The 19756-nt window shown below is 43.7% G+C and overlaps 1 protein-coding gene across 3 annotated transcripts in view; it reads left to right on the forward strand.

The window, feature by feature from the left end:
• PACSIN2 (protein kinase C and casein kinase substrate in neurons 2) overlaps positions 1-17812 on the forward strand; it is a 122072-nt gene extending 104260 nt beyond the window's left edge. For 2 of the 3 annotated variants that reach the window (XM_063928934.1, XM_063928935.1), the window contains exons 3-11: positions 31-187; positions 732-967; positions 2031-2186; positions 5479-5654; positions 7096-7216; positions 8916-9040; positions 10575-10682; positions 12751-12941; positions 15334-17812. In XM_063928934.1, coding sequence (XP_063785004.1) covers positions 31-187; positions 732-967; positions 2031-2186; positions 5479-5654; positions 7096-7216; positions 8916-9040; positions 10575-10682; positions 12751-12941; positions 15334-15446 — 1383 coding nt within the window. In that variant the 3' untranslated portion in view covers positions 15447-17812. The remainder of the gene's footprint in view (positions 1-30; positions 188-731; positions 968-2030; positions 2187-5478; positions 5655-7095; positions 7217-8915; positions 9041-10574; positions 10683-12750; positions 12942-15333) is intronic. The other variant, XM_063928936.1, reaches the window with a different exon arrangement.
• Positions 17813-19756: the final 1944 nt, after the last annotated feature.

Consider the following 19756-nt stretch of genomic DNA (forward strand, 5'->3'; position numbering starts at 1 on the left):
CTAAATGAATATTCTTTTTTCGTTGGTTAGATTGGCAATTACAAGCGCGCAGTCAAGAGGATAGATGATGGGCACAGACTCTGCAATGACTTAATGAACTGTATCCACGAGCGGGCAAAGATCGAGAAGGTCTACGCACAGCAGCTGACCGAGTGGGCCAAGCGCTGGAAGCAGCTGGTGGAGAAAGGTGAGGGAGGGGAGCTAGGAGGGTATTAGTGCAACATGGTTTGGAAATGACGCATATAATATTACCGATGTTGTGCATTGTTCAGTGTTGTGCAGAAACTGCTTTCCAAATCGCTGCCCCTCGCGCGGCGGGCTAATGGTGTAGGCATAACATCACGCAGCTATTTTAGTGTTCTTTAAGTAAAATCATTCCTAACATTCTTAAGGAGCATTTATACCAGTTATGTCCACGATTCTCTAGTGGACACTGGGCAGTGTGTGTGTGCGAGGGGGGTATGCGATCCTGAGCCTGGGGGTCATTAAGGTAGGGATTCTTGTACTATGGCATTCTGTAGGAGGCAGTACAGCTTCAGTGTGGCTAATGTTTGTGTAAACCATAAGATGTATGTATGGACAGGAGTTTGTAATCGGTCATGGAGTCTTATAGCACGCTTTTAATCTCATGCTAGAAGTAAATTCAGTAGATTGTGCCTTGTATTTTGGCACCTTAGGGCCGTTTTGCTTTCGGCGTGTAGTCTGTAATCGCACCTTGCTTGCTCCTCTAGGCCCCCAGTACGGCACAGTGGAGAAGGCCTGGCATGCTGTGATGACGGAGGCTGAACGGGTCAGTGAGTTCCACCTAGAGGTGAAGAACGCTCTGATGAACGACGACTTTGAGAAGATGAAGAACTGGCAGAAAGAGGCCTACCACAAACAGATGATGGGAGGGTTTAAGGAGACCAAAGAGGCTGAAGATGGCTTCAGGAAAGCACAGAAGCCGTGGGCAAAGAAACTGAAAGAGGTGAGCGGCCGCCCTCCCATATCTCCAGCAAACATTTGTATTCTAGAAATATTTTTGTCTTTAGTTTGTGTATTAAGTAACCTTTAATAGTCTGTTGGCTACTAGTTATGCAGAGATGATCATAGTCACCCACCATAACTAGTGGGCAGATCTCTTTTGGACCCACATGTTAAAGATTAAATAAATGTTTTATTATGCCTGGTGTAGGGGGCTGATATGGCAAACACTCAGGGGGGTGTAACTAGAAATGACTCTGCCTCATGGCTAATTAGTGATGTGACCTCAACATGCCTTTAGGCGGTCTCATCCACCGCAAGGTCTGCTCCATCGCAAGTAAGGCCCACCAGTAACACTTTTTGGGCAGGTCCCATTCCAGCATCCATGTCTGTAATTATACAGTAGCCACGCGCATTACACCTTGTCGGTTCAGAAGACTTTCTAAAATCTTAGGTAAAGCTTCCCCCATTTGAACCCCTGCCGTGCTAAGGACAAGTCCCACCAATCCTTAACGGCGAATGGGTTAATAACAGTGATGCATATTAAAAACATTTACTTTTTAAATGTATTTGCTAATGTTAACAATCTCCATGTAAACAGTCTGCGGGGTTTGTAACTTAAATAAGTGCAACCGTAAAGCTCTAGGAAAGGCAGGGCAAACAATGGCTACCCTGCAAGCAGACTTACCAGCTCCATAATATAAACAAGGTGTAGGCTTGCAAGAAGAATATCATATGCATTGTCCTTTAATATTTACGTTAGACACAAAGGAACCTAAAAAGAATAACTTCCCCCTAAAGAACTGCGCGTTTGTGTGCAATCATTTACAAAAGCAAAGCTTTTGTTTGGTCTTCAGTACACATCACATTTGTTTGTTTAGTGGTTACGTTATTGTTACAGTTTCTATAACAAAGGCTCATCTGTGCTGCATGTCGGTCACAGCGCAGGTTGGAAACGTCTGTTCTGGCTTGAAAGCCCCATCCGTCTCTGGCGTTGTAAATCTCTCTGCAGAATTTCCCTACACTCAGTGTTCCATGTTTGTGTTTTCGGTCTGCATCGTGTGCAGGTTGAGGGGTGTAAGAAAATCTACCATGCTGCCTGTAAGGAAGAGAAGCTGGCCATCTCGCGGGAGACCAACAGCAAAGCCGACCCCGCTCTCAACCCCGAGCAGCTGAAGAAACTCCAAGACAAGGTGGAGAAGAGCAAACAGGACTCTCAGAAGGTAAGGACCTGTGCCAGCTGATCGTCTGCTTGTCCAGGAAATCTTCCCCTTGTATTGTGCTCCGGTGCCCGTGTAGTGTAACGCCCTGCAGAGCAAATATGCAGAGTAATCTGCAAGGACAACAATACGCGATGTGGGAGAATACGGTCTCCCTGGTGTTAGGTTCTGTGCAGGTGTAACACGGATACGCACTGCTCCCCGCTGCTTACCTGAGATTAAGGAACTTTCTAAATGCAGTTGTTTCAAATTTCTTGGAACTCAGCGCCTGTAGCTATATGGGATACGGTCGTTAGGTCGACCAGTATAGGTCGACAGGGACACTAGGTCAAAGGGTCGACATGAGGTTTTTTTCAAAAAAAGTAATTTTTTTTTACTTTTTCATACTTTACGATCCACGTGCACTACAATTGGGAACTGTAACCTGTGCCGAGCACAGCAAGGCACCTTTGCCGAAGCATGGCGAGCCATGCGAGGGGACACGGTGCGCTAATTGGGGTTCCCCGCCACTTTACGAAGAAAACGACACCCAAAAAAGGAGGGAAACTCATGCCGACCTAATGTGAACATGTCGACGTAGTGCCCCTGTCGACCTAATGCATGTCGACCTATAGTGGCAGACCTAATGACTGTCTACCTAAATTGGGTTGACCCAACGACCCGTACCCTAGCTATATGTATGGAGGATATAGATAGTAATAATATTGAGTCATTCTCCTTCATCCACTAGGGGACACTGGTGCATATAGACAATGGGGTATAGATGAGTGGATAATGTTTTCTAGATTTTTTTTTTTTTTTTAAATTGAGCCTAACAGTAGATATATGCCTTTTAATAGCAGTCATCGTTGTATATTTGAAGTTGAGCGTTTGGAATCTTGCTTTTCTTAGCTGAACCTGCAAGTTCCTTCCTCTGTTACAGGCAGCCTAATGCCTTCTAGAATTCCGATCAGAACTGTGATGGAAAATTGTTTTAAGAAGTAAAAATGTGACTGTGAAAGGACCATCATTGTGTATAATAGTATTTTGTGATACAAATGGGTCCACAGTTATCTTGACTAGTTTGCTGCACCTAGGCACACCATGATTTATTAACATAAACCCTTCATCTATTGTTCTCAGCTGCAATACAGTACAGAGAACAATACAGCAGGGGATTAAGCCATTATAGCAGGGGATTAAATCCGACTGCCCATTCTCCGTTAATCCTATTAAAGGTCAAGATAAACATGGACCCATCTGTATGTTTTACAGAATGTGGCAGCTTTCTTAATACAGGGTGGAACTAAGTGAATGTGTTTTGGTGCTAGAGTTGGGGCACTAGAACAGCATTGCATGTACACAGTGGAGTCACATTATTCTGACCCCCCAGCTAATAGCCGGAGTAACCGCCATGTGCAGACAGCAGCTAGACGGGCTGAGCGGTCTTTCTAAACACACGTCTGGGTAGCCCCAGGTTCATTCTTACATTGAGCTGCGCCACTATAGTGTGGCGTTCGGCCGGCCCTCGTACTCCTTCGTAGCCGATGTACACCTCTTGTGTCAGTGGCACGTGGTGCTCCGCAGTTTCCACGTCTGTTATTCGCAGTGGGGCTATTTGTCCAGTCACGATACACCTCCACCACACACTGCGCTGTGTCAGACATACTGGTGTAATGGGTTCGATTCCCACCATGGCCCTAACTGTGTGGAGTTTGTATATTCTCCCTGTACTTGCGTGGGTTTCCTCCGGGTACTCAGGTTTCCTCCCACACTACTAAAATATACTGGTAGGTTAGGTGGATCCCAACAAACATTAACCCTAACCGGAATGTGTGTACGTGTGGTAGGGAATATAGATTGTAAGCTCCACTGGGGCAGGGACTGATGTGAATGGCCAAATATTCTCTGTAAAGCGCTGCGGAATATGTGTGCGCTATATAAATAACTGGTAATAATAATAACCCTTGGCCTGAAACTGATGATTATCGCTTTTGCAACTCTCATAAATTGCCCTTTTTACCCATGACAGCAGCGAGTGATATGTACAGACTGCCAATCGCACACCTTATATACCCACCAAGCCAGCGCACAACACATGACGTACTTCATGGGCTACGCACTGCCGATGTCTTAATAATGTGACTCCACCGTGTATGTTCACGCTGCACTTTACCTGGAAAGTTTAATCAGGAACATAAGTGCCTGCCCCAGTGGAACTTACAGTGGTGGGGTGCGGTGGATTCCACCACCTGGCCTTGATGTGGCGTGCCATTTCCAGAGCTTCTCCCTCATTGCAGGTTTTCTCTCGCTCCCCATAGAGGTAGGAGTGGAAACATACGATGTCCGTACTGCTGTAACTACTTGCAAATCACATGCAATTGCATCCCCTACTCCCAAATTCTCTAACCCAGATTTTGCCCTGTTTCTAATTGTCCACGCTGCAGCAGTGCCAACCGGTGTGGGCAATCCTAGAACTGGAGGTAGTCGACCGGATCCCTTACAGCAGCACAGATTGTTTCAGGAGGTGTGTGCTGATATTGTGGGACACTCTGAACTTTCCATGTGTGTGAGAACAGGGCAGTTTGTGACAGGGGCAGTGTCGAGCAATAAGGGGCATTGATATTGTTCGTTGAGAAATGCTAACCACTACACCGACCATGCTATGCCATTACACAGAAAATAAACTAAACAAAAAAACCTTTTGAAATTTACTTTTTTTATTTTCCACTTACACCTACATTTTCCTATAAATAAAATGATGAATATGTCCAGTGTGTCGTATCGTAAAAATGGCAGCGTGTACACTCCACTTGCACCAGGCGACACTGTCGTTGAGGTCCGTACTTGGTAGTAAAATGATTGGCTGCAGTGAGGGGGGCTGTCGCTGGTTCCTTACGAACGACTCTCATAGCTGGCGTGGGCTGCTTCCGCTGTATCGGCGACGGGTGGAATACACCTGGTGCAACATCTCGTGCTTAGCAATAAACTTTTAACTAGATATGAGCGGGTTTGGATTTACTCGGACCTCCTTATTGGCTCACGGACGTCACGTGTTTTGGTTAGCCAATAAGAAAATCCAGAAAAAAAGAACTTGCGGTAATTCTGGCGTTAAGAACCGAGTAAATCCGAACCCGCTCATCTCTACTTTTAACCTATAAATGTAATAAAATACAGTCCTTGTTTGTTTGTGTTTTTTTTTTAAGCATCTTGTAAACTAAGGTGACGTTTATGTCTGTCCGCTGACTCTAGGATGGTGCTGTGACTTGTGAGGCTCTGGCACGTCATCCCAGTCTTCCGCTTTTCTGTCTTGCAGAGCAAAGAGAAGTACGAGAAATCTCTGAAAGACCTGGACGCGGCCACTCCGCAGTATATGGAGAACATGGAGCAGGTGTTTGAGCAGTGTCAGCAGTTTGAGGATAAGCGACTACGCTACTTCCGAGACCTGCTCCTGGACGTTGAGAAACACCTTGACCTGTCCAATTTGGAGGGGTAATAGATATTATTCACTACCCGATTGCTTTAACAATGCGCCACCATGAGACCTCAATAGGAAATCCTAGTTTGGTGTAGCGGAGGAAATGACAGTGTAGTAAACACTGCTTCGCTAGACCTATAGTGCTATTCAGTACCATGAAGCGGTTCTACCAATCGCAGCTGAACAAGGCCGGCCATTTGCGAGCATGAAGCCTATCCTATACTTCACGTATTGATGGCCTGTGTTCTCCTAACTGCCGCCAGTGTGTGTATGGTAGAATCGCATGTTCAGAATCTACATAAAGTTTGAAGAGGGTTACAAACAAATTGTTTTTATTTACCAGTCCCGGTCCATAGAATGTAAAGGACTTCTCTTTGGAACCTTGACTGTCAAACTTTTTTTTTTTTTTTTCTTCAACTGTAGGAGATTGGGGGACAGAATCGTGAAGGTGGCTGAAAATATGTTTCATATAACATTAATAACTTGCAATTTGGTAAATTAAAATATGACTACAGTGTTCTGTTGGCTGTTTGCAGCAAATTGAAAGTCTGTGTCAGGAGAGGTGATTGCTGCTGGGTGTGCTAGGGTATGCCGGCTGCCAGCGTGCCGGTGCCGGAATCCTGACCGCCGGCATACCGACAGCTGGGCGAGCGCAAATGAGCCCCTTGCATGGACCCCCAAGAGGGAGAAAAGGTGTCTGAATGCCGGGTGTCGGGATTCCGGCGCCGGTTTACTGTGCGCCAGGATCCCGACAGCCGGCAAACTGAAGACCACCCATTGCTGCCAGGTATCTGTCTAGGCGAGATGCGTTTTTTTTTACCTATCTGAGTAAAGTTATTGGATGCCTGTCCGGTGCAGATAGCTGCCAAGACATTGTACAAATGCTTAATGACTGACTTAAAACTCAGTGAAGTAACGCTGGGCCTGATTAGTAGATGTACGTTAATTCGATATTAACGCTCGTTTCAGATCTGCACAGAAGCCGCACTGAGCATGTGCAGATTTGGGTCTGCGATGTCCGCAGCCCTCAAGTAAAGCTGAAGCGTGACTGACTTGCTGCTGGTGTTTGGGGGGCCGTGAAGGGCAGTGTTCCAGAAAATGGGGATGTGTTTGCGCCTCATTTTCTGGCGTGCCAAAGCAAGTGGCTGCATCCTCGGACTCTGCTTCACTGGGTCCGGCAGCCATCAGTTTGTGTTAGAAACCATAACTTTAATAGTTCTTATTCCTCTTACTTGTGTCTGTACATTTAAATATCATTTGTAGTATAGTAACGTAATCCTGTGCATGTTGTGTCTTTAAACGCCAATTAACCCCATTGCGTCGGTGAGGGTGTATTAGAGGGTAATGGAGCCTGCGAGTGGCGGCACACTGTGTTTCCACGCTTTCTAAACTCCTTATCCTCTGTGACTCTTGTGGGATTATAAGAGAGCTGATTGATGTTTTCCCTTTGATCAGGTACTCCAGCATATACAGAGACCTGGAGTACTCTATAAAATCGGCGGATGTCCTTGAGGACCTAAAATGGTTCAAGAACAATCACGGCCCAGGGATGTCCATGAACTGGCCCCAGTTTGAGGTGAGCGTTTTGTCTACGGGGCTCGCACACCGCATTGTCGAATCATAGCAGGGGGTTTTCTTTCTGCGGCTTGCTTGAATGAGCATTAAAATGACCAAGGGCACCTATTGTATCCCCTATTGACGGTGCATCTAGAACATGCCTGTGTAATCCAACAAAGCTCCGAATTCTCTAAAAGTGCTGATTCGTCACACTGATCCCTCAGCAATGCAGAGAATTCAAGGACAGAGCGGTGCCCTCCCCTCCCAGCCACAGTGCCGGCTCTGCATGGTCAGCTGTCAGGCAGGGCTCCTGCATTATCTCTGTGGAGAACAACTAGGGGATTTGAGGGGGTGAGGGAGTACTTTGTATTAGTAAATGTTTTATTTGCTGCTACTATACCCAGTAAGTGTTAAATTATTAGACCTGTGCTTATGTTATTTCTTCTCCTCCTATCGTTCTTGCCTTTCCTGACACAAGGATGAAGTAAGTACTGTATCATCTTTAATTATACTGTGGCCACTAGAGTGTATACGTACGCAGCCTGTGTCTCCCCAGATGATGTGGAACTACAAGTCCAAGCACAACAAGCACGTCTGCCTCTCTTCGTTGACATGGGAAGATTAAGATATTTTGTTTTGCTCCGTGGTCACTTTCTACATACGGCGGTGCATTGTTGATTCTGCTTAGCGTATGCTGGTACTTGTAGTGCCACAGAGCCACACGTCGACCATCTACGCTCCCGTGACAAAGGGAGCCCAAAGGGATATATAGCTCCCCCATTGCTCAGTAGTTGCACCCTGTAAAATGAGGATAATGTTTTTGCACTTGCCCTGCCAAACATGATAGTAAAACTATATACATTTATCAAATTGATTATTGTGCTTATCAAATGTCATCCTCAAGAATTCTGCTATTGTGGAGTATATTAAATAAAATTCGGATCCATTCCAACATGCATCTGTCGGAATGGATCCGACCACCCCTATTCAATGGCCGGCCAAATCAGACTGTCAGATTTGGCCGTACCCAGGGTGCTGTTCTGCCGCTGCTGTCAGCTGCCGGGTGCGCTGACGTCGGCGGCGGGGAGAGCAGAAGCTGCGGTGTTTCCAACAAGATGGCAGCTTCCGACAGTTATTGAATATACCCCTATGTTGTTTTTTCTTCATTTTTTTCTCTTTCAAATACTCTGCAATAGAAATAATGGAAGTTCTCCTACATAACGCATCTTTCATCTGCATGTGTTGATGTATTCTGCTAGTAAGAAACGTGTGTGGTGTAAATAAGGAAAGAATTTCCCAGGATGATGAAAGATCCAGTTTTGTTTTGTGAACTGGGCAACCTCAGGCCCATGGTCCAGATTTTTGTGTTGTCATGGCAACGTACGGCTGGGCCGCCTTCTCGCTTCTGTTGTGTCTTGTGGTGGTCGGCATTGTGCTGTTTTGTGTGTGTGTTTTTTTTTCTTTTTCTTTTCTTTTGTTTTGTTTTAAAGCATTCTCACCTACTCGTCTTTTAACATGGTTGTATCTACCCCACATGTGTAGTGCATGTTTTGTTTTCTTGTGCCGTTCCACTTCATTTTCTTTTCTCTCAAGAAAATGGCTTATCGTGTCACGCTTAATTTGTATTGCCATTTTTTGCACACCGGTGCCCTCTTATGGACAAATGCTAGTACTACACCCATGTCCTCACAGCTCCGTTCTCCGTTGACCCTTTGTAGGAATGGTCTGCCGACTTAAACCGTACCTTAAGTAGAAGAGAGAAAAAGAAACCAGGAGAGGGGGTCACTTTAACTGGAATCAGTCAAGCGGGCGAGCAGTCCACCCTCCAGAATAAACACAGCAGGTAGGTCTAGCAGAATTACTGCAAATTGCACCTAACCTATAGGGGGACATTTACTTAGCAGTGATAAGAGCAGAGAAGTGAGCCAGTGGAGAAGTTGCCCATGGCAACCAATCAGCACTGAAGTAACATCTATCATTTGCATACTATAAAATGATACAGAGCTGCTGATTGGTTAATGGGGCAACTTCTCCACTGGCTCACTTCTCCACTCTAATCACTGCTTAGTAAATGTCCCTCTTAGTCCTTTCTAACACCTGAATTTTTTTCTCTCCCTATTCTTCCTCACTTAACCCCCTCCCCCTAATCCTATAGCGTAAGATTGTTATACACCTCCGTTTACTGTGTCTAAACAAATAAATTCCTGCTGGCAATAGAAACCATTACAGTTATACAAGCCAAATGTTGTTCTGAACATTGTGCATAACCATAAAATTAGTATTTACTATTGTTAGAGACCAGTGACCTAATAAACAAAATATAATTTGACACTGATCCCTCCCGATGTTATAGTAAATGCTGTGTCTCACTCATCCGGTATAGTTTATTTTGACCCTTCGGATCTTACTTGGGAATCTAACTTCCGGACTAAATGCCCAGAAGTTATTCAATTTCCGCCACGGACACTAATTTGCGTGAGAATGCGCAGGATTAAATGGGTTGAGCAGATTTCCCCCTGCGAAGGATCTGATTCTAAAAAGCAAATAACTTTCTGTCTGGAACAAACCATGTTGCAGCCAAGGGTGCAAATACATGGGTAAATATTGGCAGCTTTTGAACATATGATTCATATTTGTAAGTAAAGCAAAGAAAAAGAAAAAAAAAGTATGTAACTGTCTGGCACAAACCATGCTGGCATGCAATGGGAACAAATACATGTATATTTTTTTCTCTGCAGGATAAATACTGGCTGCTTTTGCATGTAGCCCACAAATGTTGGACAGTTTTTTTTGTTTTTACGCTGCAATTTAGATGTCCGTTTGATCACACCCCACCCAAATCTTAACCCTCTCTGCACATGTTACATCCTCCTCACCTGCAGTGCAGCGTACTTCTGCCCTCTCTTTTCTTTTGGGCTTTACTTACAAACATGAATCAGGCTCTAAGTGTGCCGTAGCCCTGACGCCCTGTTTAAAGCGGATGTCTGCTTGCACTTAGCCTGGGAGCTAAATTCCCACGTAACAATTGAATTACCCTACAATTGAATCACCCCTTAAAAGTAATATTTGTAACACCTTGGTTATGCACTATGACCCTCGTTACTTTGTGATTTGTTGCTCCTTGCTATATGATATTTAAAAGTCCTCAAATCCATCTAAAAGAAGCCACAAAAATTTCTTCAAAAATAAAATGCAACTGAGAAATATGTATTCTAGATTTACAGGGGGCATTTCAGATTTCAATTGTTTATGTATGTGGACTTGCCGGTGTTTTCGTGTGTGTAAGTAAGTAAACTGTTTAAATATATATTCACAATTGTATATAGATCTATGATGATTTGGTAGTTTGATGTTCCTGCTCTCTTCTTCCCAAATAGCCACCTTAGCGTCCAGTCAGTACAGTCCACGCAATCAAGTAACAATCCGTTTGAAGACGAGGAGGAGACGCACAGTATTATTGAGAAGGAAGACAGTAAAACTAAAAAGTTGGTGATGCCACGTTTCCCGATGTATCTCATCTAGCTTCCTCTGTGCACTCTGGTTTTTGCAGTCGGGCCTGTGAGAGTGGAGTCGTGGAACACGACGCATTACGACTTCTGCGTCCACTCCTCCTCTTCTCTCTAACAAACGTTTCCCCCCCACCTTCTTCCTCCTCTAGCACTGGACACTAACACCATTTGTTGTCTGTTAGCTTCGCTACTTCACTGCAAACTGGCATGTGGGAGAACCGGGTCCTTCTAAAACTCTGTGGTTTTTGGTCTTCTGGCTAAATGTGCCCAGCACAGAGTAATGTTATGTATACATTTATTTATTCCATCACTTTATCTCTCTTATGTTCTCTTAGGGAGTTAGAAATGACTATACTGCTTGTATGGCATTTTACAATCACTTATTAATGTGCGTATATTACTTTGAACGGCTGGCTTTGCTGTACATTGGCCTAAATACCAGCTTGTCCCGCTGGCCTAGAGAATGGCTGCATAGCTTTGTCCCCATGCAGACGTGAATTGCATGTGATGGCTCGCGGAAGTTGCCCGGTGCCACGCTTGTCTACTGTTAATAAATATAGTGGAGCAGATATTTTATGTGCTGGACCGTTTTGTGAATGGAGTACTGTTATCTCCATGGTATCTGTTTCACAGTGATTTGATTGGCCGCCTTATCACCAGTATTGGTTCAGATGCTCATATTTAATACTTCTTGACAGCGTCGTTGGAGGGGGAATATTTCCTTCACCAGTGGGAGGTAGCGTTATAATTAGGTGCGTTTACCAGGTGCAGTTTAGGAGCTTTCTTTAACCCCCCCCCCCGTAATATCTGCACAAACTACACACAATGGGAGTGTATCCTGAACTGTCCCAATGTTCTAGACATAGGCGGGTGATCCAGTCCAGCATACAGGTGAATGAACTGTACCGGTGTAAACGGAGCTTGGGAGTCCTTATTAAGTTCTACGTAGCTCACCAGGTCACCTCAACATCTGCTACCACTGCCATAGGCACAAAGGCTACGGTCGCTGGTCTCCGCTTCCACTTATGTGTCAGTCTTGTCCAGAGCAATCCAAAAAGGAGCAAAAAACAGACTCGTTTCGAAACCTTGTTCTGTCCATGGGGTGGTTAGAAATGATACCGGCAGCATGTGGGAGTATAGAGGGGAAGATGCTTGAGCTTTTGGAGGACGAGTTAAACAATGCGATATAAAAGCACATTGCAGGATTGCTCACGTTGTGTCCTATTACACTCAAAAGGATTGTACCCAAGTATAAAAATCCCAGGTTTGCATTAGTTTTATTTCCTTACGTATTGGAACCCCATTATTTACTCTGTTTCCAGGAGACCAGCTAATATCTATGGGATGTCTATCTTGGAGAGAGAGAAAAGTACTAACCAATCAGCTCCTGCTCTTTCAAACACAGCCTGTAACATGACCGTTAGGAGCTGATAGGTTGGTATTTTATCTCTCTCCAAGCGTTGATACATATCCCCCCCTATTACTCTTCCACAAACGCCATACAGTGACATGACCCTGCCTAACTAAGAGTGAAGAATAAAAGCATAATTTTACAAAATATGCACAAGTCCGTATAAACTGTTATATCTCTGTGTTCCTCATGCTTGCTTTTAAAGCATTCTCTTATTTTCTGGGACTAAAGGACCAAGATGCTGGCTCTTTTGTCGCCGTACTACGTAATGGCTTGAGCAAAGAAAAACCTATTAATATTTGATTAACCTTTTGCGTTTTTATTTTAACATTTTTATAGAATTCCTGATGTTGTCTTTTACTTCTAAGTTACAGATTTTCTTTACTTTAGTGTTGGTTTCATACGGAACGTGTGAGATGTGTGTCAGGGATATGTGGTGACCGTGTCTGCATGATCCCCCATCCTATTAACACGCTTGTTTCTATTACTTACTGCAGCTTTATCTGGAATCCCCATTGCAGAGCTGAGCGCTGAATGTTTTCTCCCGCACTCAGTATACAGTGTCCGTGCAGAGGGCCGGCCTGTCCGATTCCCCCGGAGGAAGTTCTCACTAGACTTGTCCTTATCTTGCAGCGTCAGCAGCTATGAGAAGAGTTATCCTACTGAGTGGTCAGACGACGAGTCTAACAATCCCTTCACCAGCAACGACACCAATGGTGACAGCAACCCATTTGATGAAGATGCTACAGGAGGGAAAGATGTTCGGGTCAGAGCTCTCTACGATTACGAGGGCCAGGAGACGGATGAACTTAGCTTTAAAGCTGGTAAGTGGATGAGAAGCAGATGTACAGTCTGCTCTATAAATCATGGAGAAGGGATGGTTTATAGCTTAGGAAGAATGTTCTTACTCTGCAGAATAGAGGCTTCCATTGTGCTCAGTTGATGGGTTCTCTTATTGGGGGTCATTCCGAGTTGATCGCACGCTGCCGATTTGCGCAGCGATCAGGTTACTACTGTGCATGCGTATGCCATGCGCAGGCGCGTCGTACGGCTACCAATGGCATCGTTGCTGTGCAAGGCTTCTAGCGACAAATCCATTCGCACAACCAATTACAAGGAGATTGACAGGAAGAGGGCGTTTATGAGTGTCAACTGTCCGTTTTCTGGGAGTGGTAGGGAAAACGCAGGCGTTTGCAGGGCGGGTGTCTGACGTCAATTCCGGGACTGGACAGGCAGAAGTGATCGCAAGGGCTGAGTAAGTTCAGACCATCTCAGAAACTGCAAAAAAACGTTTTCGCCCCGCTCGGCTGCACATGCGATGGCACACTTACAAAGCGAAAATACACTTCCCCGTGGGCGGCGACTATACGTTTGCATGGCTGCAAAAAGTAGCCAGCGAGCGATCAATTTGGAATGAGGGCCATAGTTCTGTCGTGTGCTAATCTCGCCCACTGCTGGGTACAGTGCTTGCTCCTTTCTAGTCTCATGATAAAGTGCTGACTGATGAGATCAATATCAGTGCTTGTGTCCTGCACTTACTGGGGGATATTCAATTGTTTGAAAAGTCGGTTGGGTGTCTGTCTATTAGATAGGGAAAAAAAACAGACACCCAACTGACTTTTCAAACAATTGAATTTCCTTCTGTCCGCCCAGTTAAATCCAGCAGTTTCTTGGCGTACAGATCAATACGCTACAAGTTACAGTAGCAGTATCATTGGAAATATGCACAAAGATCTGGCCAATGTCAACCTTAGCACAAGCGGAGCCCAGAATTCAGCTCAGGATGGGCACATGAGAAAGCTACAGTTCCTTGGGTCAATGGATCCGGTTGCAGGTGTCCACCAAAACTCTTTGGTGGCGCAAGCCAGAATAAAAAAAAAAAAAAAAGTCTACTTTCCCATTCTTGGTTTGGGATGTAGTTACATTGCCGGCAGTCGGAGTCCCTGCAGTCAGGATACAGACGCCGGAATACTGACCACTGACAATGCCGCCAGCCGGAATTCTGGCTAACGGGCTATCCCCACTTGTGGGTGTCCACGACACCCATAGAATGCGAATAGAAACTGTGGCAAGTGCAGCAAGGGGCTTCTTTGGGCTCGCCCCGCCTGCTGGCATTCTAACGGCTGTGCTCCTGACGCCCATATGCTGACCGGCGGGTTTTCTAGCTGTTAATACAAAAAACTGGATGCCTACAGGTGGATTTCATGGCACAAATCAAAATGCCATAAACTACCGCTTTCCTTTTCCCTTCATAAGTTTCCAGGGACTCGGGGAGTAGATGTGTGTTCGCGCTCTCTCTCTCTCTCTCTCTCTCTCTCTCTCGAGAGAGAGAGAGAGAGAGAGAGAGATTTCCGCCTAGCATACCCCCCCCCCCCTTTCATAATGATTCCACTGTATTGCCCAAGATGTTCATGGTTAGGGCAGCTCACAAAATGCAGATGGGAGACCCTTGACCGCTCCCAGCACCTCCAGATGTACTACATCAGTGACTGGTTTTCCATCCACACATGATCAGGGTAAATGTAACGGTGTGGAGATTGAGCGGAAGCTGTTGAAGTTCAGTTCCCACCCGTATTCTCTTGGTGTTCTGAATTTCGGGTAAAAATGAAGAGATACACCAGACACGAAGAGAAGGGAGGAACTACCTAATGTAGGGCCGGTTAGTGGGCGTCAGTTTTTACGTTAACCCTGTCTCTGTTTTTCCGTGTAATAATGGTATATAACCCATGAGTTAGTTTGCCATGGGATGCTTCCCAAGAACAGAGGGGCAGATTTATTAAGCTCGGTGAAGTGATAAAGGCACAGCCAATCGGCTCCTAACTGTCATTTTTCAAACCCAGCCTGTGATATGGTAGTTAGGATCTGATTGGCTGGTCCTTTGTCACCTTCCACTTTATCACTTCAAGCTTAATAAAACTGCCGCAAAATAACCAGTAAGAATAACGCGCCTTTTCTTTGTTTTCTAAGTCACCTACATATTACTTAACTCTCTAGAGAAAATACTTAATGATTCAAAACAGCTCCCACCCCGGTGGAGCTTATAATCTATTGCGTCTGTGTACTAAGCCGTGGACGGAGATAAAGTACTAGCCAATCAGCTTCTAACTGCCATATAGGCATGTGTTCATAGAATACCCTTTCCAAAATCTCTCGGATAACCAGTGACTTGATTTTACATGCGACGCAAGTCTCGTTCTTTGTTTTTGTTTCGTGCAGGTGAGGAGTTTACGAAAACAGAAGATGAGGATGAACAGGGCTGGTGTAAAGGGCGCCTAGACGGTGGTCAAGTGGGCTTGTACCCAGCGAACTACGTAGAGGCGGTGCAGTGACACTCCAGCGGCTTCCTTTCTCCGCCTCTAGCGTACACCTAGTTCTCGTAATAACCTGTAATCTGTTCACTGGGATGAGTTGAATGCGACATAACATGTATATATTGCAATGTAAGGAGGATACGGTTAACACTAGGAACGACTTGCAATACATTAGGTAGAACTGAGATTCCTGATGTTTGCTTTTAATTATTATGTTTTGTTTTTGTTTTTTAACCTGCTCCCCTTTTCAAAGTTGCGGCACCGTTACAACACAGTAGCTGTTTTTGCCCATTGAAAAATCAGCGCATTAAGGAAGAAACGACTATACTTGTCTTCTCGCTGTGTTTCTTATTTGTATTGGTCGCTGTTGTGAGCCGTGCCTTGCATTGACCGCATTCACGTATCCATATGATTTGTTGGAAGTGACCTTTTCTGTAATGTGGAATATATATATGTATAAAAAAAATGTTTTTTTTGTTTTTTTAAACGTTGCAGTTCTGTAATTTTTTTTTTTTTGGGGGGGGGGGGGGGGAGTTTTCTTTTTCTTATTTAAAGCTGGGTAGAGATCAGGCTTTTTTCTGTTTTTTTGTTTATTTTTGGGCGGAAGTTTAAAGATGCTCTTTTTATGTTTTAAATTATGAGCTTGATTTTTATCTTGTGATGTAACCATGTGATTCCTTTGTTGTATAGTCCCATTACCCAGCCCTAGGGAAAATTAATATTGATAGTGTTGACTTTAATAAGTGTCTGTTACGGTAACTTGTGGCAGAGCTTGAAATCCTGGTGCTGGGTCCACATCCACCCACTAATGTTTGTATGTTTCTTTTTGCCCACCGCCATCTTGCACCAGTCACGTCCCCGCTACCCTTGCTTTATCATTGGTCAGGGACCGAATTTCAAACACTCTTCCAAAACCTAGGTGGGGGGGGGGGGGGGGGGGTATTCAATTGTTTGAAAAGTCAGTTGGGTGTCTGGTTTTTTTTTATCCTATCTAATAGACAGGAAAAAAACAGACACCCAGCCGACTTTTCAAACAATTGAATATCCCCCATAATGTCTGGAACAGTGGCTCATTATTGGTAACTAATCTGCTGTGTTCTGGTCTTTTACCACCCGCGGTCCCTTTCCTCTACAAGTAACATTCCCTGGTGTTGTACAGAGTTATAGATGTGTAGTATCCTACTGTACCCGTCACATTCCACCCTCATATTAAGTGTGACGCTAATAGATGGTCTCCTGACTGTCCGTTACGTTTTAGGCACCTTTTTATTGTTGGTCGACATAAGTATTACAGATTAACCCATTCTTAGGTCCAACCAAGCCATGATAATATTTATTTAGAGCTTCTAACGGTGGGAAAAGGGCTTTCGGGTTATTGTACTATTCATAGACTTGATTCGGAGAAGAGCTGTTTTATGGTCATCGGTTAAATAAAGGCTTACATATGTGCTAAGACTTTCTTCACGTCGTCATCTACTGTAAAAGTACCCAAACGCTGTGTTAGTTATGTGCGTTTGTGTCTATGGAAAATATATTTATGCCTCTATATATAGATAAATATATATAAATATATATAAACCATTTGAACTATTCAGAAGAGAATCCTTTAACGCATGTCGTCTCGTGGATTTCATGACAGACTATGCCTGGAGACTGTTAACAATTCTAGACCTTCGATCCTTCCTGGTTTTTGCTGTATCATAGTCTTAAGTATTCTGTGATTCTGAGAAATTTTTAGTAATAAGTGAGAAAAAAAAAAAGTGTTGTGATAATGTAATTTCAGAATTTGGTGAGTTGTGCTTAATAAGCTTTTTCAGTTCCGCGTGGATTCCCCGTAGCGAAACACTGTACCGTCTTCCACATCTAGATGAAAGGGTCGGGAAGGTGGCAATCCCATTGCTTGGTCTCGTAAACCGAACCGTCGTCTTCCTAAAATTTGATCTGAGAAAGAAGACCATCGCTTTTACCTCACAAAGTGGGTGCCACACGCCCAGGCAATGCGTTATGGATCAGGAGCTGCAGTCGACACAATCAAGTGGATCCCTAGCGCGCGAACTACATTGTTCTCAACCTGTCGGAGATCTTCTTTCCCTCCCTTTTTTTTTTTTTTTCTTGAACCCTCTCTTTTTGGGAGCGACGTGCAAATCCATTTGGAACGATGCAACCTCATACGGCCTAAGGGACCTCCTGATTTATAATGATGTGTTGTCAATAGTAGAACGTTTATAATGCATTATATGGAAATATGTTGTTGAGGAAAGTCTTTACTGCATATAGCACAAAACTACATGAAGCTGAATTGTGGTATAGGGTAAGTTGTGCCACACAACGAACTTTGGCTGTAATCCTATTAAAAGAATACAAATATATTTTATTCAAATTAACATAGTATTCATGTGTGGTTATTTGGATTGTTGGCATTTTGTGTACTTCTGCGCCTCTGCTCCACGTGGTTCCTTAGTACAATTATTTACTACTTATCTTTTCCCTAAGAAGTATAGCAAAGGCAGCCATTTTGTTGGCTGGACGAGTAGCTAAGAACCCAGACTACCAACCATCTTGAAAGCAGTGAACTACTGAAGTGTGCAGTGCGGCAGCCATTTTGTCAAGTAAAATGAACCATATTTTCAGCCTGTCCATTTATTAGGGATCTACGCCCACAGTGTTGTATGTGTAGAATCTCATTGTGCCTTATGTTAGGGTGATTTTGCACTACAACAGGGTAGACTGGCCATATTTCCCCCACCTCCCAGATGTTTGCAGTAAGCCCCAAGATTTGTGGCAGAGAATTGTCTGCGCAATGCTGTTTGACTTCCACAGCCATTTTGTGTTTTTTGTGTAACACAGTAAGAGTGAAGAGCTGACCTTATTTCCTCTATCACTTTAAAATGGCAGCTTTGTATAAACAGTCCATAGTTAAAATACTTGTATAGATATATTAAATAAACCTCCATATATAAGAGAGATTTTACTATGCCTCTGAAGGTACGGATCTTTTATCTAAGAAAAAAGAAATCCCCACAGAACTACTGTACTGTGCAAAAGGCTTAGGCAGGTGTGGAAAAAAAATGCTGCAACGTAAGAATGCTTTCAAAAATAGAAGTGTTGATAGTTTATTCTTATAAATTAACAAAATGCAAAGTGAATGAACAGAAGAGAAATCTAAATTAAATCAATATTTGGTGTGACCATTTGCCTTCAAAACTATCTTCTAGGTACACTTGCAAACAGTTTTTTTTAAAGGGACACAGCAGGGAGGTTGTTCCAAACATCTTGGAGAACTAACCACAAAAAGGAAAAAAAAAGTAAGTTAAGGAGTCAAATATATATTTTGTGAGAGCTTGCATTCTAAAGTGATAGCTTGGCTTTTTAAGTGAATTGTGAGTTTGAAACAGCAGCAGCAAAAAAAGGAATAAAGCTCCAAAACCAATGTGGTTTAACAAAAATATAAAGGAATTAATGGACAAAAAGACGAGCATTTAAAAAAAATACAAATCTGAGGGGGATGCGGAGTCATTCCAACACTATAAGGACTAACAAAATATGCAAAAAAGGAATAAGAGCGGCTAAAGTAGAAACTGAAAAACTAGTAGCAAAGGAAAGCAAAGCCAATCCCAAAAAGTTTTTTTTAAGTACATCAACAGCAAGAGACTAAAGAAGGAGAGTATAGGCCCTTTAAAGGACAAGAGGGGAGTCTTAATCAAAAATGATAATGACATAGCAAACAAACTAAGTTTTTTTTTTCAACTGTATTTACCAGAGAGGACCAAATGCTGGGTCTTACACAAAATCTCAACAAAGATAATGTCCGACTGCTAAATGCTTATTTATGTGAGGAGGTAGTTCTGTGTCCGTTTAAAACAAGTTAAAGATTAATAAGTCACCTGGTCCAGATGGAATTCACCCGAGAGTTCTTATGGAGTTGCACGCTGAACTAGCAAGACCTCTATTTTTGATCTTCATGGATTCTGTTAAATCGGGTATGGTTCCCAAAGACTGGTGTATAGCGGAGGTAGTGGAGTATAGGGAGCAAAGCTGAACCAGGTAATTATAGACCAGTTAGTCTTACATCTATAGTGGGGGAAGTATTGGAAGGTATTCTAAGGGACAGTATTCAAAAGTTCCTTGAAACAAACAAGGTCATTAAAAGGAACCAACATGGATTTGTCAAGGTCAGATCATATCAAACCAACTTACTTCGCTTTTGTGAAACCGTAAGTGCGAACCTTGATCAAGGTAAGGAGGTGGATGTAATCTTTTTAGACTTTGCCAAAGCTTTTGACACTGTACCACACATGCGTCTTATCTATAAGCTACAAGAAATAGGG

The sequence above is a fragment of the Pseudophryne corroboree genome, chromosome 6 (genome assembly GCF_028390025.1).
Source record: "Pseudophryne corroboree isolate aPseCor3 chromosome 6, aPseCor3.hap2, whole genome shotgun sequence".
NCBI lineage: Eukaryota > Metazoa > Chordata > Amphibia > Anura > Myobatrachidae > Pseudophryne > Pseudophryne corroboree.